Source organism: Antechinus flavipes, chromosome 1, assembly GCF_016432865.1.
Source record: "Antechinus flavipes isolate AdamAnt ecotype Samford, QLD, Australia chromosome 1, AdamAnt_v2, whole genome shotgun sequence".
Lineage (NCBI taxonomy): Eukaryota > Metazoa > Chordata > Mammalia > Dasyuromorphia > Dasyuridae > Antechinus > Antechinus flavipes.
Window position 1 is genome coordinate 288,257,253 of NC_067398.1, and position 26,170 is coordinate 288,283,422.

The following is a 26,170-nucleotide window of genomic DNA, read 5'->3' on the forward strand; positions in this document are numbered from 1 at the left end:
ACTGAGACTGATCTTTCTTGAAGTCCTACCAATCTATCTTGGCTGGAGAATAGTTTCATTCCATCTCTTCACAGTTTCTGTCATTTCAGATTCTGTTCAGAGACTTGGTTTCATATGATTTTTTAGGGAAACTGGGAAAGCTCAAGCAGCTTCCTGGCTTTACTTTGCCATCTTGATTCCACCCCCAGAGGACCAAAATGTTGTTTACAGGAAACATACTTGAATGAGAGGGATATACGCATGATGGTAAGAGACCGAGGCAGAATCTATTATGCTTTAGTTGAAAATGAAAAAATAAACTAGGGAAGCAATTATGACCTCAGAGAAATCAAAAACAAAAATAGATCTAATTATAATAGATGAGGAGGGAAAATACATTTTGCTAAAAGATATCATAAACAATAAAGTAATATCAGTACTAAACATGAGTGGTGTAAGATTCATATTATTTTTTTTTAATTTATTAAAGTTTTTAATTTACAAAACATATGCATGGGTAATTTTTAACATTGATCCTTGCAAAACCCTCTTTTCCAAATTTTCCCCTCCTTCCCCCACCCCCTTCCCTGGATGGCAGGTAGTCCAATACATGTTAAATAGGTAAAAACATGTGTTAAATCCAACAGTTATCATGCTGCACAAGAAAAATCAGATCAAGAAGGAAAAAAAAAAACTGAGAAAGAAAACAAAATGCAAGCAAATAATAATAGAAAGAGTCCACATTCCTTTGGTCCACACTTAGTTCCCACAATTCTCTTTTTGGATGTAGATGGTTCTCTTCATTTCTGAGTGATTGGGACTGTTTTGAATCATCTCATGATTGAAAACAGTCATGTCTATCAGAATTGATTGTCCTTATAGTCTTGTTGCCATATATAATGATCTCCTGGTTCTGTTCAGAATTCACGTTCTTAAAGGAGAAGTTAAGTGAGTTAGAGGAGGAAATAGGCAACAAAACTGCACTAGTGGGGGATGTCAACTTTCTGCCTCAGAACAACATAAATTTAGCAAAAAAGTGAAGAAGTTAAGGGGATGGATAGAGTTTTTAAAAAATTAAATATGAGTAACAGAAAGGCAAACTAATAGATAGAAGTACAGTAGATGAATTATCAGGGATAGGAAATAAGAGATATCCATAAATAATTACAATTATCAGTAGTAGAATTTTACTTATTTATTTATTGCTGAGGCAATTGGGATTAAGTGACTTGCCCAGGATCACACAGTTACTATTTTTTTGTAGGCCTACAAAACAATTTTTTGCTACTTTGATTGACACAATTGTAAATAAGCAAATTAATTTAGGTAATGTTGTCATTGCTATTATATTGACTCAGTCTACCCACTTGCAGTTAATTATATTTTGTAATTGTGTTCATATTAATTCTTGGGTTTGACTTGACAAGTAGACTCTCAAGTATTTTAAACTGTCTACACTAATTGTCAATGGAATTTCTCTTTCTAGCTCTTCTTGGTATGTTTTGCTTTGTCTGAAATCAGATTTTGCCCTTTTCTTTTATCTCTGCTGAAGCAGAATACATTCTACTTGAGCCCCTTAGTTTAACTCTGTCTTTATGTTTTAATTGTATTATAAACCACATATTGTTAGATTCTGATTCCTAATCCATTTTGCTACATATTTCCATTTTATGTATGAGTTCATATCTTTCATGTTTATAGTTAAGTAACTATTTTTCCTTCCCTCTTATTTTCTCTTGTTTTTTTACTTGTCTCTTTTTTTATTCTAATCCTTAAAAATCTGTTTTGCTTTTGATCATTGCCTCTCTTAATCCTCCCTCTCTCTTATCCCCATCTTCCCCACCTCTACTTCTTTCACTTGTCTTCTTTTCAGACTTCCTGAAGTAAGATTTCTATATTCAACTGAATGTGTATTTACATGTGTGTGTGTGCATTCTCTTCTTTGAATTAATTCTTTTTTTTCTATGACTTGCAATTTTATTTTATTTTATTTTATTTTTAAATTTTATAATAACTTTTTATTGACAGAACCCATGCCAGGGTAATTTTTTTACAATATTATCCCTTGCACTCGCTTCTGTTCCGATTTTTCCCCTCCCTCCCTCCACCTCCTCCCCTAGATGGCAAGCCGTCCTATACATGTTAAATATATTGTGGTATATCCTAAATACAATATACGTTTGCAGAACCAAACAGTTCTCTTGTTGTACAGGGGGAATTGGATTCAGAAGGTAAAAATAACCCAGAAAAACAAAACAAAACAAAACAAAAATTCAAACAGTTTACATTCATTTCCCAGTGTTCTTTCTTTGGGTGTAGCTGCTTCTGTCCATCAATAATCAATTGAAACTGAGTTAGGTCTCTTTGTCAAAGAAATCCACTTCCATCAGAATACATCCTCATACAGTATCGTCGAAGTGTATAATGATCTCCTAGTTCTGCTCATTTCACTTAGCATCAGTTCATGTAAGTCTCTCCAAGCCTTTCTGTATTCATCCTGCTGGTCATTTCTTATAGAATAATAATATTCCTTAACATTCATATACCACAATTTACCCAGCCATTCTCCAATTGATGGGCATCCATTCAATTTCCAGTTTCTAGCCACTACAAACAGGGCTGCCACAAACATTTTGGCACATACAGGTCCCTTTCCTTTCTTTAATATTTCTTTGGGATATAAGCCCAGAAGTAACACTGCTGGATCAAAGGGTATGCACAGTTTGATAACTTTTGGGGCATAATTCCAGATTGCTCTCCAGAATGGTTGGATTCGTTCACAACTCCACCAACAATGCATCAGTGTCCCCGTTTTCCCGCATCCCCTCCAACATTCATCATTATTTTTTCCTGTCATCTTAGCCAATCTGACAGGTGTGTAGTGTTATCTCAGAGTTGTCTTAATTTGCATTTCTCTGATCAATAGTGATTTGGAACACTCTTTCATATGAGTGGTAATAGTTTCAATTTCATTATCTGAAAATTGTCTATTCCTATCCTTTGACCATTTATCAATTGGAGAATGGCTTGATTTCTTATAAATTTGAGTCAATTCTCTATATATTTTGGAAATGAGGCCTTTATCAGAACCTTTAACTGTGAAGATGTTTTCCCAGTTTGTTGCTTTCCCTTTTCATTAATTTTGTTTGTACAAAGGCTTTTTAATTTGATATAATCAAAATTTTCTATTTTTGATCAATAATGGTCTCTAGTTCATCTTTGGTCACAAATTTCTTACTCCTCCACAAGTCTGAGAGATAAACTATCCTATGTTCCTCTAATTTATTTATAATCTCGTTCTTTATGCCTAGGTCATGGACCCATTTTGATCTTATCTTAGTATATGGCGTTAAGTGTGGGTCCATGCCTAATTTCTGCCATACTAATTTCCAGTTATCCCAGCAGTTTTTATCAAATAATGAATTCTTATCCCAAAAGTTAGGATCTTTGGGTTTGTCAAACACTAGATTGCTATAGTTGATTATTCTGTCTTTTGAATCTAACCTATTCCACTGATCAAGTAATCTATTTCTTAGCCAATACCAAATGGTTTTAGTGACTGCTGCTTTATAATATAGTTTTAGATCAGGTACAGCGAGACCACCTTTCTCTGAACTAATTCTTACAAGAATGAAGTTCAAGCATTGCCCATCAATCTCCTCCATTTTTTCCTCTACTGTAGCAGCTCTTTCTTGGGTACCACTTTTTCTCAGTGCTTCCCTCTTCCCACACCTTCCATAGACTTCTTTTAATTGTCTTAATAATGATAAAGTTCTTAGAAGTTACAGGTATCACCTTCTCTCATATAACTTTAAATTGTTTAACCTTACTGGATCTCTCATATTTTTTTTCTCCTTTCCTGTTATCTTCTTCTGTTTCTCTTAAGTCTTATACATGAAAATAAAATGTTTTATTCAGCTCTGTTTTTTTCATCAGGAACTCTTGAAAGTTCTCTATTTCATTAAATATGCATTCTTCCATTTTAAGTATTAGTCAAGTTTTGCTGGATAGTTTGTTTTTGGTCATAATTTGAAATCTTTTGCTTTCTGAAATACATTCCTAGACTTCCTCTCCTTTAACATGTAAATGTTAAATCTTGTGAAATTTTGACTGTGGCTTTACAATATTCGAATGGTTTCTTTTTGGATGCTTGAATTATTTTCTCTTTAACGTGGGAGTTCTAGAATTTGGCTATAATGTTCCTCAAAGTTTTCATTTTGGGATTTTTTAAAGGAGATTTCTCTTCAATTTCCATTTTATTCTCTAGTTTTAAAATATCAGTGTAATTTTCCTTCATAATTTCTTGAAATTTGATATCCAAGGCCTATTTTGATCATGGTTTTCAATCTCTATCCAGATCAGTTGTTTTTTTGATGAGATATTTCACATTGCTTCCCTTCCCCCCATTCTTTTGATTTTTATTATGGAGTCATTAGCTTCCACTTACCCAATTCTAATTTTGAAGGAATTGTTTTCTTCAATGAGCTTTTACAAATTCTTTTTCATTTGTCCAATTATCTTTTAAAAGTAATATTTTCCTCAGCATATATATATATATATATATATATAATATATGTACACATATATATATTATTTCTTTTATCAACTTGTTAATTCTCTAAGATTTTGTTGAATCATTCTCATTTACTTTCTAAATTTTTTTTCTCTCTTTTCCTTTATCTCTTTCATTAACTCTTCCAGGATTTCTTGTTGGATCTATATTCAACTTATAATTTTATTTGAGGATTTGCTTGTAGATGTTTTATGTCATTTTCTGAGATTCTTTTGTTTGATGTTATTGATGTTTGCTCATTTTCCTAATCTATTTTTTGACTTTGAACTTTATGATAAAATTGTTCTCTGCTTCTCTGGGAATGGAGATGCATTGTCCCAAGGTTCAGTTTTTTTTTTTTTTTTTTTTAAACATCTATTTTGACAGCTGTTTTGGGGAGGAAGGTGTCTATAAATTTTTGTTTTTTTTCCAACATGATGTAATCCATAGATCCCCTGCTTTTCTAATTTGTGCTTCTTTTCTTTTAATCTATTGAGGATCCTTGTTTTCTTTGAGCCACAATGCTATCACTTTCCTAAGCCCTGGAACTGCTATCATATCCTCTGAAGCTCTGTAGCCAAGCTACTTCTTCGAATTTGCAATTCAATGTAATATATACTTCAGAGCCCATTCAAAGGCTTAGGATCAAACCAGACCAAAGGCCTTCAAAGCCTTAAGCAGGTGTTAAATCACGTAGCCTAATGCTTCTCTCTGACTATGTCTATGTCTATGTCTATGTCTCTTGTGATTAACAACAAGCACTCCTCTCCACTTGAAACTGTGATTCAGAACTACATGTGAAAAACGGAGTTGCCAAACAGTGCTGACACTGTCTTGCACTCAATTCCAGCATTAGTCCCCTATTATCTCTTTCTAATGAGTAGTCTGATTTCCTTACTGTATCTGTGCTAAGTTCCTGTAGCAGCAATTGCTGTTTTTGTAATCATATCTATGATCTATTGCTGGTGTTGCTGGCATGTGTAGTCCAGATCAGCCCCCATCTCATCATACAGATTTCTCTTGCCAACCTCTTCAGTTGTCTTGAGCTTGAAAAATGTCTCATCATAACCTTTTGTTGGCTATGCTGCTCCAAAATTCTATTTGATGCATTAAAGTTATTTTGAAGAGAGTATTTGGAGAATTATGTTCATTTACTGCTTCTTATTTGCCACCTTGACTCCATTTCTTACTTTGCTTTTTGAAAATTCACCATATTTTTTTAGTTGTCATTGCATCTATACTTGACAAACTGTATGATTGCCTGTCTTGAAAGTCATGACACTTTCCTCCTCCATATTTATGGAACTTCTTCCATTTTTATGTTTAGATAATTTTAAATGTCAACCTCTTAATTTGTTTAAATGTTTCTATCAATGTGTGCTCACAAGAATTTTGTTTGAAATGTGTGTTTTAAATTTCCTTCATATTTCACATTGGTTAGCTTTTTACTTCTCCATTTAGAGGGGATTCTGGATATGATTCCTAGTCTAAGTTTTAAGTAAGATGTTCTTAAAATATTGAATTTGGAGCTTAGATCATGCCAGAGCACAAGAAAAGGGTTTAAATTCTCATTAGAGGTCAAGCTTCACCCAAGACTGAACAGTCAAATTCCTTATGAAGTGAACACAGGTTTATGTATGAGTTCAATGAGATTGAAAGAGTCTTTTTAGTTGACAGTGAGATTATCTAGACCCAATAGCAGTTATAAATGTTAGATAGAGAGACAATATGACATAGAGAGCTGATGTTGAAACCCAGAAAATTTAAGTATCATCACTGACACATACTTGCTGTGTGACTTTGGACATGTAATTTAACATTTTTATTTTAGTAAACTCTCCAAGAATATGTTACAGAAAAGGTGCCAGTCTATATTGGTAGAAAGAGTTTTTTCTCTGAGAGTTCCATGTCAATAATATCACAAGTCCAATGTCTTCCTAACCTCTATAGACAATGAACTTACCAGTTCTTGATATATGAAAAACTTGTATAGATGAACAACTTCTACTATGTAGACTATGTAGAACTATTAGTTCTTTTTTCTATTGATGATACCAGAGATCCTACTGCTGCAATTCTTATAATCCTTATTTTTCTTCCTTTTATAGATCCAGCTCAATGGGGTTGATTATAATGGAGTCACTACCCCCAAAGTGCTGACTATCCTTCCACTAGTGATAAGGTCTGGAGGATTGCTGCCATTAGATTACTGACTCAATCCCTAAGCATTGTAAAAAGAAAAAAAACCCATTGTTTTTGGACACTTCAAGACTAGGTTTAAAAATCTTAGCCTCCAAACTTGCTAGTTATGTGAACTTGAATAAATAAAATAAACTCTTTGAGCCTCAGTTTTTTCATCTATAAAATGTACGTAATAATATTCATATAACTTATCTCACAGGGTTGTTGTGAGGAAAGTAGACTACTAAACTTAAAGAAAAACTTAAACTTGTAATAAATATAATCTGTTATTTTTATTGATATGGAGTAATCAAATATTTCTTTTTTAATGGTATTTTATTTTTTCCAAATACATGTAGAAATAATTTTCAATGTTCATCTTTGTAAAATTTTGTGTTTCAAATTTTTCTCTCCCCTTCCCTTCCCTTCCTCCTTCTCAAGATAGCAAGCAATCTGATATAGATTAAATATTTGCAATTCTTATAAACATATTTCCATATTTGTCACATTGTACAAAAAAAAATCAGGTCAAAAAGGGAAAAAATCATGAGAAGGAAATAAGTAAACAAAAAAAAGTAACAAAAAGGTGAAAATACTATACTTCAACCTACTTTCAGTCTCTGTTCTCTCTCCCGATGTGGAGCAATCACATTTTTCTTAGTTTTCCTTAAATTCAACGTGTCCTACATAATCTAAGTGAGACTTGGGCTTTTCCATTTTTACTTGAACCAATCTTGGTGGGCAGCACTAAGTGAAATTTCATTTATCTTTTAGTATTTATGTATTTGAAGTAGTCTTTGGGGTCAGATACAGAAGAGATGAGATGGGAGTTTGTGTAGTTTTTCCTCTGGCACTTTTAATTCTGTTGACCCATTTATGAACAAATAAAGGTCTCTAGATGCCTTTCTTATCTTTACTTACCTTGTCTTTTACTTTCCCCATCACCACTCTATTTTTTCCCTATTTCTCTTTCCTCTTTATGATTTCTCTCATCTTACTCTTTTCCTTTTCTTTTTCCCCTCATCTTATTAAAGAGATCTTGATGTAGTCTGCTTGAGAGCTTTGGGCAGGTTGAGTAGAGTAGGTAGGAGAGGGAAAATCATACATTGAGAAAAGGTATAGGAGAAAAAACTACTTATTTTGATTTTTTTTTTTTTTAGAACTTAGGGTGGTTGCATACCACAAAAAATCAACCTTTCACCTTTGTCTGCTTATTATAGTAGAATAAGCATAGCTTGAGAATGTGGCTTTAAATCCTTGCTTTAGGGCTTATATGATCATACAGGGCATTGTGCAAGGCAATTTATCTCCCCATTTTTAATAGCAGTAATAATAGTAATAGAAGCAGCAGCAATAGTACTGACAATAGAAATAGGTGCTATTATTACTATTCCTTTTGTTATTATTACTAATAACAGTTATAGAATTTATATTATCTTATTATATATTGTATGTATCTCTACATATACTTACACAAATTTCTTATAAAGTTATAAAGTGTTGGTTGGATGATATTTTTTAACTTCTTTATAAGGAATTTACTAGTTTCATAAAACATATGGGGAGGTGAAGTGTCAAGTTGAAGAAGTAAAGCAGGGACTTATCTGATGTCTCCCAAATTCCACTCCAAACAATTTAAAAGTAGTATTTCAAATGAATTTTGGAGCAACAGAACCAACAAAAAGATAGAATGAAATAATTTTCCAGCCCAAGACAGAAGGCTGTCAGGAAAGTCCTGTCCCTCTGGGGGTGAGATTAGAACAGATTCCAACACTTGTACTTGAGCAAGTCAGCAGCAAGTCTTAAGGGTGTCTAAATTGGTGACTTCCAGTGTTCTCAACACACAGAAAATAAAGGGATTGGACAACAGGTCAGAGGGAGATTACCATGGCCCCTTTGTCCATAGTCACTGAGTGAAAAACAGCTACTACTTTGTTCATACCCAATTGTGCGTTATTGTCCCAGAGTAAAGAGAAGAGAAGTGGGGACCTTGGTCAGAGTTCCAAGGTGGGAAAAAATGTCTGTGATTGCTCACAAACCAGAACACAGGTTAGGAGAGCAGTGACTAAACCTCTCCTCAAATTATATCACTTTAGTAGGTGAAGAAAATAGTAGAATAAAATCATTCTCTAAAGATTGGAATTAGGGAAGTGAAAATTAATGATTCCATGAGATGACATCAAACAATAAAATAAAATCAGAAGAATGAAAAAAATAAAAGAAAATATGAAATATCTTATTGGAAAAATAATTGACCTAGAAAAGAGATACAGGAGAGATAATTTAAGAATTATTGAACTATCTGAAAATCATGTTAAAAAAATGAGCTTAAGCATCACATTTCAAGAAATTATCAAGGAAAACTGCCTTGTTATTCTAGAACTAGTGAGTAAAGTAGAAATTGAAATTGAAAGAGATCCAATGAAAACTCTCAGGAATATTTTAGCCACATTCCAGAGCTTCCAGGTGAAGGAAAAAAATCTTGCAAACAGCCAGAAAGAAATAATTAAAATATGGAATTGAAATCAGGATAACACAAGATCTAGCAACTTCTTCATTAAAAGGGCAAAGAACTTAGAATGTGATATTCTGGAAGGCAAGGGAACTAGGATTACAACCAATAATCACCTACCCGGCAAAACTGAGTATAACATTCCCTCTAGGGAAAAAGAGATATTTAATAAACTAGAGGAATCCCAATTATTCCTGGTGAAAAAATCAAATCTGAGTAGAAAAGTTGACTTTCAAACACAAGACTCAAGAGAAGGAATTCAATGTTTAAACTACTTACATTCCTATATGGAAATGATATGTCAATCATAACTGGAAAAAATTGCAGCAAGTTTCTCTCATAAAGGCCTCATTTCTCAGATATATAGAGAACTAAATCAAATCATTCCTCAATTGATAAATGGTCAAAAAATATGAACAAGTCATTTTTGTATGAAGAAATCAAAACTATCTAGAGTAACATAAAAAAGTACTCTCAATTCTTATTCATTAAGGAAATGCAAATCAAGACAATTATGAGGTGCCGCCTTATACCTATCAGATTGACTAATATGACAGAAAAAGAAAAAGACAAATGATAGAGGGGATTTAGGAAAATTAGGCACTAAAGTACCTAAACCCCACAAAATTGGTGGAGGTTTGAATTGACGCAATTCTAGAGAGCAATTTGGAAACTATAATAAAAGAACTATAAAACTATTAGCCTATATCCAAAAGAGATTTTTAAAAAGGTAAAGAATTCTCTAAAAGGTTAAAAGTCTTTGTAGCCGCTCTTTTTGTGGTGACAAAAATTGGAGATTAAAGGAATGCCTATCAATTTGGGAATAGCTAAATATGTTGTGGTATACAAATGTAATAGCACATTACTGTGCTATAAAAAATGAGAAGTGGAATGCTCTCAGAAAAACATCCAAAAGACTTACATTAACTGATGAAAAGTGAATTAAACAGAAGCAAGAAAATAGTGTGCATGTTAACAGTAATATTGTATGCTGATCAACTGTTTGATTTAGCTATTTTCAGCAATACAATGATCTAAGACAATTTCTAAGGACTTATGAAGAAAAATGTTATCCATCTTCAGAAAAAGAACTGATGGAGTCTGAATTCAAATTGAAACATTTTTTTTTAACTTTATTTTTCTTGTGTTTTTTTGAGGGAGAGGGTTTCCCCCCTCAACCCCAATACAATTATATGGAATTTTTTTTTTGCATGACTACACATGTATAACCTTTAGCTAGTTTGTGTTCTCAGTGTGGAAACAGAGAAGAGAGGGGGGAAAAGGAATATAACTTGGAACTAATTTTTTAAAATGAATATTAAAAATTATTTTTATATTTAAGTGAAAAAAGTTAATTAAATATAAAACATTTAGAATTGCTAGCTTTTGGTTTTTTCTAAGGTTTGTGTATTTATATGCATATCTATCTATGTGTCTTTATGTTTAAATAGTTGTCAAAATGTAAACTAAAACTTAAAAAAGAAACAGAGGCTAGATAGTGTCTAACCTTTATGCAAAAGAAGCTGTCCTTTTGGAAATATCCAGGAGAAAACTGGTTCCCAATGTTTCAGGTATTCAAACAACAAATAAATGTTGATATTAAGGAGAGAAACTACCCTTTACAATGAGAAATTTAGGAGTGTATATAAGGAGACTAATATTTTCAGTCCTGAGATGCCACCTGCAGCACAAAAAGAACATTCACAGAGTAAAGGGGAAAAGTGAAACCTAAAGTTAGACTCAAACTCCTTTAATTGGCTTCATTCCTTTAAGTTGCCTCATTACCTAATAGAGTATTACAACAGTTAAGAATCTTTAAATTGTAATTACAAGCTAATTTTAAAAGATCATAACAATCGCAATCCAGAATTTAAAATATCTGCATAGTTCTTTGGGTTTCCTACTATTCAGGAGTAATGTGGTACAATGAGTGTTTCATTTGGACTCCCTGCTTTTAAGCCTCTATCTAGTTAACATTGTTGGAGTACTCAATCTATGATACTGGAAAATATGATATGTATTTGAGATTATCAAAAGAACATTTTACAGGAATAAGAATAATAAACAGGACTCTTTCTTGAAGTTGGGCAAATCATATGACCTCATTATGGCTTCTCGTCCATGGAATGAAGATAGTAATATTTATACTACCTACCTCTCCATGTTGTTATGGGAAATTTTGTATGCTCTAAAAATTAATGTGAACAATTATTATATTTATTTCAACATATATTCTTACATTTCTAAAGCATCCTTGAAAAGATTTATCAAATAATCGAATAGCTATTTTGATCAAGAAAATAATCCAAGACACTTTCAAAGCACTTATGATAAAAAGTTCTGTCCACTTGATAGAACTGATAGAGTCTGAATACAGATTAAAATTTGTATTTTTTTATTTTTACATTTATTTTTTTTTGAAACTTGGCTAATACTGAAATGTTTCACATGATTTCACATGAATAATTGTTATCATTTTTCTTGCTTTCTCAATGGGTAGCAGAAGAGTAGGAGGGAAAGAATTTTGGAATTAAATTTTTTTTTGTTAAATGAATGTCAAAAATAAATAGATGAAATTTTAAAAAATAAGTATATGTGTGTGTGTGTGTGTGTGTGTGTGTGTGTGTGTGTATGTGTACACAAGTGACCAGATTTGAACTTAGGTCTTTTCTGAACTTCAGGGCTGGTGAGAGCATCCACTGTGCCATTTAGCTGTCCCTAAATAAAAGTAGATTAAAATCATGCTTGGCATCAAAAATTCAATGTTAGAAATATAATATTGGGGAAGGGAGTAGATATTAGATTGTTTAAAAGAATTCTTATAGTTCATGAAGTTCATAAAGTAGCATATGGCAAACAAAAACATTAGTATTTAGGTAGAGAGGCACTGTGTGGAATGGGGAGATAATAGTTTCACTATGCCAGAACACATTTGGAATTATTATATTAAATTCTGGGGAATATACTTAAGAAAAGATCATATAGTAACACTATATTACATATTCTTGAGTTTTTATAGAATAACAGAATCTTAGAACTGCATGGGACCAAAGGGACTTAATCTGGACAATTTCCAGAGAAAAGCAACCAGCTATTGAAGGACTTGAGTTCACAATAAAAGAATCATTTGAAAGTATTTGGTGTATTTAGCTTTGAGAAGAGAAAACTTAAGAGATAACAGGATAATTTTCTTCAAATATTCAAGAAGCTGTTTTGTGGAAGAAAGGTACGAGGTATTATAGCTAATTCTTTATACCTAACAAGAAATTAAATGCTTTCAGAGCATTGGTGTTTGAGAATTGATGCACTCAATTGAGGAACAAATTATAAATAAGGTGTTTATGTAAACAAATTATAAATAAGGTGTTTATGTAAACCAGCTGGAGAAGATGATTTTGTCATCAATTCTTAAACTGTGTGTTTGTGGTGGTGGTGAATCTTTTCTAGGGACAAAAGATAGCACTAAATAAATTCACTTTAAAACGTTTCAATTTGTCTAATAAGATCCAATTCTCTTTTCTTCCCTCTGTATATTAAATTTAATTCAAATCCCCTGAAATATAAGTGAAATATAAGCTTCTAAAGGCAGATACTATTTTATTGTTGTGACTTTATTAACTTTGCTTGATGTATTGCATAGTAACTAAGATATATGCATATTTGTAGTGAATTTTTTTTATCATATTCAGGAAACAAAAGATTTTTTTCTACACTTGGAAACCAGTAACTCCAATGAATGAATGGATTCAATTATTAAACATATTTTTAAATAGAAGAAGAAAGAGGAAGAAGATTATAATGCTTTCAAGTTGAATGAAGAAGAATGAAATAATATGAATCCAAAAAAGCATACAAATTTGGAAAGATTTGTAATTTAATTTGAGAGACAGATCAATGATATGAACTATGTCTTTGTGATACATTCAGATATAAAGTAGCACTTTATGTCAAATTCCTGGTCATTCACTTAGTTTATCCACTAAATTTTTGACTGACTCTTTCCTTCCTATTATCTGTTACCAGTTAGCAAAGAATTCTTTTCTAATTTTGGGGCTGTAATGTGTAGTAACCTTAAATATTCAGATGGTATATGCATTTTGTGGTAGATATACTACAAGGTACTAGTTTTAACCTAATTTCTGCCATATTGCTTTTCAGTTTGCTCAGAAGTGCTTGTCAAATAACAATTTCTTGTCCTAACTAATTAATTTCCTTGGATATTTTAATCCCTGGTCCATTGAGAAACTGATTTTTCAGTCAAGATTAGAATAAGGAAATTTCTTAACCAAAAAGATTAAAAAGACCACTTAATGCAGACTCAATTTTTACATAATATTCACCAATGTATATGATGATGAAAGTTTGCAAAAAACAAGCACTGAAATCTCTAATGATTCTTAATGATTTAGACGAATTCTGAAAAGCCTTTTTCTGAATTTGAAAGTATGAATCCAAATGGTAGATCAAAACAGAAGATTTAAATGCAATAATATAATGTGGGAACTAAAATGTGGGGAGTTAAGAAGGAATAAGGAAATAATCAAACAACACCAGAGTAGAAGCAACTTGAAGGGGCTCCTGAAGGTCTGCAGAAAAATGGAAAATTCTATCAACTGATCATCAGACATTTATCTATAACATAGGAATCAGAAACAATTGAACTCAATAGCCCAGAAATTGGAGGAATAAGCATAGACAAAGAAAAAACATTTATTCTTTTACTGTTTATATAATTTTGTAAAAATGGTATTCTCAACTCCAGTTCCAAGGTTACTATTGTCAAAAAGAAAAAAAAAGTGCTTACCAATAACTGATGAAATCTGACTTCAGACTTCTCTGAGTATAAGAAAACATTCTAAAATATCACCCACAAAGAACCATAATAAACAATAAAAAATAATTTTTTCTTCTCTATCTTTATTTTCCCCAATTCTTTTTATTGTCTCATTCTTACAATGAGTATTTCTAATACTATTACCAATAATACTGGTGATGATGGACAGATTTGCTTTGATAAATTTGATTTGATAGATTATTCCCATTATGTATATAGGTATCCTTTTAAAAATAGAAATATGCTGTTTTTTCTCAAAATTTTTTTCTTTATTGATAAAATCATATCATTTTGATTGTTGTTTTATTGTCAATCATGTTTATAGAATTTTGAGTACTGAACCAATCCTGTATTCCTAGTATAAATCCAAGCTGTAGTGTATAATTTTTTTAATGTGTATTTATAGTCTATTTGCTAGCATTTCATTTAAAAGTTTATTAGGAGTACTGGTGGTTTAAGATTTTCTTCTTAATATAACTATTAAAACCATATTTTTTTGTCTCAGTGTTGAAGATTCCTTTCATTTCCTTATTTTTGTAGTTTATGTAATAAGGGAATTGATTTTTTTTTTAATGTTAAACGAATTCACTGATAAACTGATCTGATGGTAGAGTTTTGGGTTTTTTTTGGGGGGGAGGATTTCATTTATGTGAGTTCTACATTTTTATATTAGCTTGCTTAAAAGTTATTCTATTGAGTTTGGACAGGATTGGGCTAAAGTTATTTCATTATGGAAAAAAAAAGTTCTATTAAGTTAATGAGAATGTTAAGCAAAAGAGAAAGTTTAATCTACTTTATCAATGCAGATCAGGAATCACAAGGCCTTCACTGATTAATAGTTAGCCTGGATCTATTTAATTGAAATGTTTGAAAGTAATAAAGTGAATTGTCTTTAAAATACACTAAAATTCAAAAAGACTAATCTCCAATTAGTGTGAATATGTGGTATGAAAATACACAAGGTGAGGGGAGAACAATAAACAACAGTTTTTTAAAATAAAAAAAGAACTATCAAAACAAGAGATACAATTTTAAAAGGTCAAAATGACAAAATAGAAGAAAAGATTAAAAAGGGCAGACTATTAAAAATAATTATAATTATAGATGAGATATTTTGTTCTAAATTATCTTTCTAGCTCCAACAGTCTTAAGATTCTATGAAATATAAACAAAAAACTACCTAAACAAATAGAAACACCCTCCCCAAATCAAGAATATTAAAGTGTATTACAATGAATTTTCTACAAAGTGACAATTTTGATGTAGTAACAGAAATGTAATATAAAACCCGTTCTTTCTTTCTCCACTCATTTCCACCTCTTCTCCCTGCAAAAGGAGTGAGAGTTGGGTGTGGCAGGGAATTTTGCTTCTTGGTAATTAAATAGTTACTCCCCTTACATTCTTCATCTCTACTCTTTATTTACTAATGAAATTATGAAATTTCATTAGCTTGGCCTTTAGAAATTTAGTTCAGAAGTAAGTAAAACTGAATTTTAATTCCTAGTAGAAGGTAGTAAAGAATTCTAGGGATAGAATTATGCTGAGAAACTGGTATCTTTGGATATATTAAGTCCTGGTTTAGAAAAAATAACTTTAATTTCCATTTTTATTAGATCATGATTTTAAAAAAGCTATTCTGTTATCCCTTAGTATTCTGTTTTACTATCAGAATAAAAAGTATTGTGTTATCCTTGTCTCTTTTAAATAAATTCTTGTGATTCACTGTTACAGTATTTTCTCCCTGTGTGTAAAATTTTTCTTCCAATGAAACCTCAGTAATTCAGAGTAATTTATGAGGAAGTCTGGTAAGAATGAAAAAAAAAAAAAAACCACAATCATAAGTAGAATGTTTTTTAAGGAAATACATTTTTTTTTCTTTTGAGGTCATATGTTGAAAACAAAGTGGCAATATATTATCCAGAAAAGATCCTTTAAGGGACCTTTATTATTTGCTTTAATAAATTTGTTAAAGTTATTTGCTTTATGTAAATGATTAGTTCTTAAATATTTGCTGTTTTTAAATGACTAATATCTTTACAAAATTTAAATATTTGGCAATATTATTAATTTATTATTAAATCTGACAGCTTCAGTCTTGAGAAAATCAACCATTTTTCAACATTTTATTGCTACCATAAAAAAGAGTCCTAAAGATAAATTAATCAATCAAACTTTCTCTATCAGTTTATTGTATCCAATAGATATTGGATTTACAAATAATGACTATGATGTACACTAGCCACAATACAGTGTGTATGTGTTTTTATAGAATTATTCATGAAATGAATGGACCTTATTTTCATATTTTATAAAAATGAACACTATAAAATACAATGAAATTGCATCCCAAAATGGACAAGAACACTTAAATTACAAAATCCTTATTAAAGATGAAAATGCATCAGTGAAAAAGATATATGAAATGTAATAAAATATAAATTACATTTTAAGCTCTGTACACGATTCATTTAAGGAAAAAGGAACAAAACTGTATTCTGTATAGTATTTTTTTTTTTGATATTTCAAAGTCAAAGGTCACTTTCCCTGAAAAGTGGCAGGCAGACATGCAAAATCATTAAAATTATTTGATTTTTAAAATACATGTGTGTATTTTTTAAGGCACCAATTTAAATACATTTAGAAGACGTTTTCAAAAATTTCTTTTTTAATATTTAACAACCAACATAAAGCTGCAAAGGTGGGTTTGGTTAGCACACAGTAAATATTCCATTCTCTTCTGATTTGTAAAGTAATAAGTTTTTTAGTCACTAGAGGGAGAAAAGAGTAATGCAGCAAAGGGAGGGAAAGCTCTTTTTCATGCTCCAACCTTATTTAGAAAGTTCTGCCACATTACTCATTGGAAACAATTTTCTCTGCCTTCTTTAATTCTGTTTTCTTAGAGTTTTGAGCCATTTTGATCCAAAAAAAGATAGTCTTTTAAGTTTATTTTTTCTTAGAAACAAATGTCTGCGGCTCATTCTTATTATTATTTTAAATCCCATCAAGTACGATAAACTACATTACAGCCGTTTATTCTGCTATCTCACTTTAGGACTCTCAAAGCAATCCTCTTCTCTCTCTGTCCAGCTTAGGAATTTGACTAAAAATACAATCAATCACAGACCATGATAGACATGATGTGCAAGGCTACTCAGCAATATGTTGCACAGCAACAGTATCTTAGAGCAGTTTCTCTCAAGGATTATTGACAAAAGCAAAGTAGCAGCTCTATATTATCAAGTCTGCAATAATCTCATCGGTATGTGGAATATCGTTACTGTTGCCCCTAGTATTTGCTTTCTATTGTGTCAGTGATGGCCAAGTTGTCTGGTCAATTAATTGATCAGATATTCCTTAGAGGATCACAGTTTTAAAAATAGCCCCACAAAGAAGATGAAACCAAGTTAAGAGGTTATCTCCTTTACCTATGCTTCTGATGGAGTTTCTGCTTCATCTATTTGTAAGTGTGTATCATTGTCACCTAGCAACTCTGTTTCAGGAACAGAGCCTTCTTCTTCTTCCTGGACAGGATTCTGAGCTACATCTTCCACTGTATTGAGAGCATCATCATTTCCCTCTGAGAGAAGAGCTGCCCTGTCAGCTACAGATGTGTTGGAGGGGGCTGTTGTTACGTAGCCTGTGCTTGTAGATCCACTGCCACTATGGTGGGATCCTGGTTTGGGAATCATCTGGGAAGGCATCTGTTGAGGGGCCATTTGCATGGGGATTTGGACTGGGTAAAAATTTGGCAAATAAGTACCATAAGCAGGCATTGGCTGATAACCATTCACTGGTATGTATAGCTGAGGAGTTGGGACCATGGGTCTTATCTGCCCTTTCACTGGAATGAACTGTGGTTGAGAGAAAGACTGACTTTTCTGTTTGGGTCCAATGTATCTGGCATTGCTGACATTGCTCACTGGGCTTGTGCTAAGAGAACTTGTCTGTGTGGTATTGCTTGCTCCAGATGTTTGGGCTGAGCTATTATAATTAGAAAGATTGCCCCAGGTTCTCAGCCTATTATGGATGTCTTTAAATCTTGGTCTTCTGTTGGGAAATTCATTCCAACACTCTACCATCAATGTATACACCCAGGCAGGACAATCATCAGGACAGGGCAAAATTTGCCGATTCCTTATCATTTCAATGACATCCTGATTAGAGTATCCACAATATGGCTGCAGACCATAGCTGAATATCTCCCACAACACTACTCCATAGGACCATATATCAGAATCAATGGAAAATTTTCCATACATAATTGCCTCAGGGGACATCCATCGAATAGGGAGAAGAGAATTTCCTATCAATTTGTAGTAATCAGCAGAATAAACTTCCCTAAAAAGGCCCAAGTCTGATATTTTTACATTGAGCTTATCAAATACAAGTATGTTTCTAGTGGCCAAATCCTTATGGATAACATGATGGCTAGAAAGGTACTCCATCCCTGCAGCTACTTGTACTATGATATGGAAAAAGTCTGCAGGTTCTAATGTAGATTTAACTGTCTTGTCATCATCAGTACTTCCCACATCTGAATGGGGAGACCTCATGACCAAGAATTCATGTAGGTCACTGTGGGAACAATAACCAAATATCATGCTGATAGGTTGTTCTTTGGTCATGATTCCCAGCAAACATACAATATTTGGATGTTGTAACCTTGATCTTATCATGGCTTCATGTTTAAATTCTTCTCGGAGAGATATTTCTGCTTTGTCTTTTAGTGTCTTAATGGCTACAGTTTGTGTCTGTTCCCCTGGTGTTGTACCAAAGAGATGACCTTTGTAGACTTTCCCAAATCTGTCTTCTCCTAGCTCTTCCATGAACCTTATAGTGGACAGATTGATCTCCTTGAGTTTGGCCTGAAAAAGAGACAATCACAATAATTTTCCTTAATTTGTAATTTCCTTAATTTGTAACAAAAGAAGCATCTTTACATAAAAAAAGAAAAACTCAAATTTAGTTGCTAATTTTTGTTTTTGATTCAGTGGCATTAAATTATTTGATGTCAGTTACCTGACTGTAAATTCCATTGTCATATAGAAGATGGACATTTCTATTTGCTATAATACATAGTAATACAGTATAGCAAAAATGTAGAATATTCTTTAAATTTCTGAATATTTGGCCAACAGATCAAAAGATACCAAAGTAAACTAAGTAAAGCTTTGATGAACTTCTTTTTAATGTAAACTAGCTATGTCACCTTTGCATAGTATCTCATACATTAATTAATGATTTTCAATTCTTCACTAGTCTTCCCCTCTAAATCAGATTCTTCTCATTAAGGAATTTAGCTAAATCATTCCAATTCAAAAAAAGTTTCTAGAAATTGAAGACATTTCAAAAGCCAATAATAAAGAAAAATCCATCTATATAACTTGAGTCATTCCAATGTACTTTCATTTTGATCTATATCTTCAGAAAAAAAAAGTTTAGTTACTTAAGAAAGATAATTCTTGTGAAAACTAATTATTTTTCCATTATTAACTGTATGTTTGTGTGTATATATCCATACATATACACCCACATAATATTTGATATCAATGAGACTTTATGAGCAGAAACAGACTAGAATGGAAAATGAACATTTAGTTAAGTATTAATATTAAATATTAAACATATTGTAATACACACAATCTTATACTACAAGTATAAAGATTGAATCAAGCATTAAAATCAATTCCTGAAATAATACACAAAGTTACCTGTTTGTGTTGATTAATAAGTGGCATTTCCATGTCCTGGCTAGGGGATGCCATTAACTGGCGCCGCTGTGGTGTAATACCAGATGCTTTTTGTTTATTTCTACACATACAGACCAAGAAGAAAAGGCATGCAATGATCAAAGGTATTGCAATGCTAGGAACCAAGATGTAGAGGATTCCCATTTTGCTGTTATCCTGGGGACCTGTTAAGAATAAGTAACAAATGCTTTTTCATATGATCTTGTTCAATAAGAAATACTCAGAGAAATATTTAAATGTACAAAATATACCCTCTTAAACTTTGCATGTAATTACATACTATACTTGAAAAACAGCATAAGTTCAGTGCTTATATATTTCAAAAATATACTTTGTTATATACTTTGAAACAAAATGAAATCCAGCATACTAATAATAACTGTATGCTAAAGGTGGTTAATATGATTTTTTCTTTCTTAGTATAGTATATTTATTTTGAAATTTTTACTAATACAATAAATGAGATATCATAATTTTTCCTCACAAGACCCTGAATAGAGATGAAAATGAAATCACTGTGCATTCTGTTCCAATTATGAAATATTTGTTTCTGCATATTTTTTTTCACAACAGTTTTTGTGAAGTCCTTACAATATGACATAATTCATTGGTGATTGAATTTCAGTAAATACATTGAAAATAGTGAATTTATGAAGCGAAGACAGAATCACTGAATCATAATTGTCACATTAATTTTTCTCTGTAATACTACAGAAATTATTTTATTTTTGCTTTTAAAAGTTAATGACAACTTTGTCTCCCTCTATAGGATTTTCACTTACACAAATGATAGTTTCCTAACCTGGAAAAATTCTAGTCAACCAGTCAATAACCAAAAAATAATCCATATGTGCAGAGCACTGTATGAGAAACAGCAGGAAGATATAGACTAAACAGAACTGTTTCTGTTCTCTCAGAGTTCTGAACTCTGAACTCACATGAAACAATACAGTATTTCCATGTTGCAAAAACTTGACTGGTAAATAGTGAAGAAATCTATATTTGAGAGAACTGCATGTTTGACAGACTACTTTCCTATGAACTGTTGATGATAAATAGGTTTTACTGATAAAACTGGAAAATGTTAGAGCTGGAACAAGTTTTAGAAATCAACTATTGAAAAATTTGAGGACCAAAAAAGTAATTTGCCCATTTTTACATGAAAATTTTTATATGTCATCAAAAAAGACTGTTTTGACTGAATTATTATTTAGTGACTGAATATATTTAGAATATATTATTGCTTTTGGTAAGACAAAAAAGAATTGTAGAAAGAGAACTGGAATTGAGATCAGGCAGGACCAGTGTTTGAATTCAGGCTCTAATATATCTGAAGTATATAATCATGGTTGAGACACAACTCCTTTAAATTGTTTTTTCTGCATTTGTAAAATTGACATAATAATACTCTCAAATCATAATGTAAAACAGCTATTATGAGTACTTAATATAAGGCATTTGGAGACATTTTTGTTTGTTTCTTCTGGATGAAGTTGTAGTGATTTGAAAGTTAAAAGGGGAAAATGTAACCAGATATTTACTCCCTGTCCCCACTCTCACGTCTACTATATTATTCTGGAATGAAGCAAATTCTAAGAAAGTTGAAAATTTCAAAATTCTTTATCATTTCTGATTTTTAAACTTAAAGAGGATGCTGCTAGATATTTCTTCTTCAACTTCAGGTTTGGCACCTTGAAGTCAAGAAGATAGACCATTTACCTATTCTAATGACTTATGTCTTATATGTCTATGTACTTAGTATAGCATCATAATATTTTCACTCTATTATTTTATTAATCAAAGATAACATTACAGCCAAAAAGAACCTTAAAGATCATTTGTTCTGATCTTTTCATTTCAGAGTTAAGGACACTGAGGTTTAAGGAATGAAATGATGTAATCAAGGTTATATGACCAAAAGGGCTAGAGCAAATTCTGATTTCAAGTAAAATGTTCTTTATATTTTCCTAAATTATATCAAGATTGCCCTTCAAGTTAATTTTGATCAGATTTACTTTGTATAAAAAATATTGGTCATGGGGAAACTCATTATGATGATTCTTCTAAATAGTGAAATTTGTCCTGAAATTCTTACCATCTCAGCAATGGCTCAATATTGCATTAAGCATTAAGATTCTCTTGGGTAAGTAGGAAAATTATTACTTCAAAATCTGATTTATTCCTATTTTATGCATAGACATTAATTATTTACCTTTTGAGGGAATATCTACATTAACGAAATGGAAGATATGTTGAACCAACTGGTAAACATTTTCTTCCTAACTTTGAAGTATATTTATATTTTAAAACATAATCCTCAATTATATATGTGGTAAAAGATTCATAAATAACTGAAATATAAATGTCATTTTTGTTACTAATTACAAACTTTTCTTTAACAACAAGAACTAGAATTGTCACAAATTAGGAAGAGTAAGAAATGTAAATTTCATAACATTCTGTCTTTGTCCACTCTATTATAAAAGCTGAAAAGCAGTGAAATGACCAAAAGTTAAAGAGAAAATAACTGAGCAGCTATTCCTAAATTAGATAATTCATTGATAAATTATAATAATTATTACAATTAATATTAATAATATTATTATCTCTATTTTCTAGATAAAGAAACTAAGATTATACAATTTGCTCAAAGCCAAATAATTATTTAGTGAGAGACCTGGGATTTAACCATTTATAGGAAACATTATCAATTCAAATTTACATACATCAAATATCTGGACAATACTAAAAATAATAATAATAATACATACTACAAGAAGGTATGTCACACAGTTCCATGCGTACGTTTTTATTCTGTGTAAAACACCATGGTCCTTCCATTTGTCCTCCAGGATTTCGGCAGTAGGCATGTCCTCCTGCTATTTCTGGGAAATCCATACTTGAAAGGTGATGACTGTGTGGATATTGGACATTCCAGGCTTGGCACTGATGACCTGATTGAGTGGTGCTGATAGTTCCTCTATAATTTGATCCAGAGCCATTGTAGCACTGGTGAACTGACGAAAAAAACAGACTTTAGGAGTTAAAGAGATAAGGGGACACTACCTCTATACTTCAACTGTCTGCCCCTTGCAAATTAGCCAAATGAAATAAAAACCAGTAAAATAAACATAAAATGGAATTCAGTGTAGTTTTTTGGGTAATTTCTGAGAGGCAAAGCAATTGAATCTTTCAGATATAGCTCAATGAGAACTTTCATTTAAAATCCATCATCTAGAAGAGTCCAAGAGAAAGCATTTAACATACATATATAATAAATGAAATTAGAACTGAAATTCATAGTTCTAAGCAATATTATTTCTTCTAAGTTAAATAAAGGATCTAAATTTCATTCAGAATCAGTATATCCACCTACCATCATAAGAATTAAGGAAATTTCATATACATTGGAAATACATACATACATACACACACACTCACTTTTTTTTTTTTTTTTTGGTCTTATGTAACAAAAGAGGGCCTGAAGAAAAAGATATTAATCTTTGTCACTTCATACCATAGAATAGATCACTTCCAGGCTCAATCTCAGAAAATACAATAATTTTGTCTTCTTTCTTAGAAGTATTGAAAAATACAACTCTGAGTCATATTTACCATTTAATTGTAAACTGTTAAAAATAAAGAGAATTCTAGAGCTTGGAAATGAGAATGAATCTTTTCATACAAGGAGCAGGGTGTTGTAAATTTACTCTCTTCTATCCTTTACTGGGAAAGGACATATATCAAGGGAATTTCTACCTTTTTAAAATAAAATGTAGTGGGTAAAACCTTGAGTTTGAATGAAAACAATAACTAGGATCAAGTTATTGTTCTGATATTTATGAGCTGTAGGGAATTGGATAAATAACTTAACTTCCTTTATGTCTCAGTTTTCTTGTCTTTGAAATGAAAAGAATATAATTTACATTATCAAACTCATAAGGTTACAAAGCAGGGAAACAACTTTGCAATATTCACTGTTAATAAACTATGCCATTAATATTTTAAAACAAATACAAGATCACCTTTTTTCAAATATTTTCAGGATAATTTAAGATTTCTCTTTTTCTGTAACATAGTTTCGAGCTCTAAAAGCTGCCAATGAAATGAAAGAGTTAGTTGAATCAAATCAGCTAAAAATGTGGGTTTTGTTCTAATTAAAAATGTGATCTTATTCATAATTCTTATAGAATGACATGACAGATAAGAAATAAGACGAGTGACAATAAAAATAAAAATGACAAAGCTTACATTGGTTAAGTCGTTCCACAGGGATGCCAATCCTCATGCAGTTGGCAGCCTCTGCACTTTCAGGTAGTGGTAGATCCTCACACTTGGGCAGCTGGAGCTGCATGAGGATGAGGGGATTCGAGCGGGCAATGTTATATTCCTGCCGGCACAGATCATTCTCCAGCACCTCACATTCATCCCGGCACAGCTCCCTACGTTTGGGAGTCCTGGACCACTCATCACAGAGTGGAAATACAAAGTGGCAGAAGGAAGGGATGGCAAACTGGGAACACTGATCAGATAAATGGGTGGAAGTGCCAATCATGGTGAATGCAGCTGCAAGACAATATCCAGACAGTATTAGAAAGACCAGTTACTTTTTCTTAAATTAAATTTTCAGTTCTACATCATTTCTTTCTCTTTTCCCCCTTTCCTATTCCTAGGACTAAAACTAAAACTGTTACAAATACGTATAGTCAAAGAAAACAAATTCTCACATTAGCCATGGGAGGGAATAAAGGAGGAAAGAAGGAAAGGAGGAAGGGAGGAAAGGAAATTGGAAGGAAGAAGAGAAGAAAAGAAAGAAGAGAGGAAGGAAGGAAGAAAGCAAGGAAGGAGAGAGAAAATATTCTCCAATCATCACTATGAGTCCATGAGCTCTCTATCTGGAGGTGTACTGAATGTCTCATTATGATTCCTTTGGAAGTATAATTGTTCATCTTGTTAAGCTAGTTCCTAAGTCTTACCAAGTTATTTATCTTTACAGTGTTTCTGTCACTGAATAAATTGTATGCCTGGTTATGTTTACTTTGTTTCGTATTAGTTCATATAAATCTTAGGAAGATCAGTTTCCAAATAATCATTCTTCACATTTTTTCCTTGACAAATTCAACAATATACATTAAAGGAAGTAGTGTTATTCCCCAGCAGGAAGGATGAATGAAGGTAGAGAAATGGAGACACATTGGTCCTGTTGGAATTTCTTAATCTTGCAACTTTTTTTTTTCCCTGAGGCAATTAGGGTTAAGGGACTTGCCCAGGGTCTTACAAATAGGAAGTGTTACGTGTCTGAAGTCACATTTGAACTCAGGTCTTCCTGATTTCAGGGCTGGTGCTCTATCCACTGCACCACCTAGCTGCCCCTGGAATTTCTTATATGATTCTCTTAGGAAACTTAAAGATTTGAGGCTGAAACATGGATAAAGAACTTATCTTTTTTATAACTCCTCAAATATCAGTGTCTTCCTTTATAAAAGAGATATGATATTTAGACTGCCTTTGTTAACAGTTAAAATGAATTCACATGTTGCTCTAATTTTGAATTTTGAATTACAAAGTTTCCCTGTGCTAAGACTGAATTATAATATCATTTTATTTGTCAGACATTCTAGCAAGATTGTGATTAATGTCTGTTTGAATAGTTCAAAGTGATTTGATACTGGGTCACATTTAATGTAAGCCAAAATTCAATTAATGCAACACATGAGCTAGTCAAGGGTTTTGACATGCTGCTATATTGTCATCTGCAATATCTGATATATGCCTATCATCATAAATATGGGATGTATTGTTAGTATCATATTACCAACAGTTGTGTTCTTTTTTTTTTTTTTAAGTGCCTGCTGAGATAGTAGGACTATCATCACAAAAGATTAGAGGGCCTTTATTATAATGAAACAAAAATTATGTATAACTGATCAGCACAAAAATAGTAATTATAAAATAGTACAAGATATCAGAAAGCCTGATATGTTACAAAATACACAGACAAGAAAAAAGGCAAAGTGTTAGTTTTTTGTGGTATAATAATGGTAGAAGTGTTACAAAAATAGAAAAGGAATGGTTTTTTTTTTTTTTATCTATTTGATTGAAAACTGAAATCAGAACACTTTCCTCTTATCAGGAGTCATTTGGACAAAAATTTCAAATTTATTTTAGGCAGGAAAAGAAAATAGAAACAAAGTGGAAAGTGAAGAAACTTTTACTGAAAACATTAGCTGGTTCAATTGCTTTAGTGATTAAGTGACTTACATAATATTAACATTATCAGACAGGTGAGCAGTGCAGATGAGGATGTAGCAGCTAGATTCTGCTATTCTAAAGAAAATATTGAAGAAGGTGGATATACTGAT

General features: G+C 31.8%; 1 protein-coding gene across 1 annotated transcript in view; it reads right to left on the reverse strand.

Annotated features, from left to right (window-relative positions):
* Window positions 1–13,928: 13,928 nt before the first annotated feature.
* The window catches only part of ROR2 (receptor tyrosine kinase like orphan receptor 2), a 312,511-nt gene continuing 300,269 nt past the window's right edge, over window positions 13,929–26,170 (reverse strand). The window contains exons 6-9 of the mRNA XM_051962386.1: window positions 24,060–24,374; window positions 22,580–22,825; window positions 19,770–19,972; window positions 13,929–18,923 (exon numbers count right to left, since the gene is read on the reverse strand). Of these exons, the coding sequence (XP_051818346.1) occupies window positions 17,484–18,923; window positions 19,770–19,972; window positions 22,580–22,825; window positions 24,060–24,374 (2,204 nt within the window). The 3' untranslated portion in view covers window positions 13,929–17,483. The remainder of the gene's footprint in view (window positions 18,924–19,769; window positions 19,973–22,579; window positions 22,826–24,059; window positions 24,375–26,170) is intronic.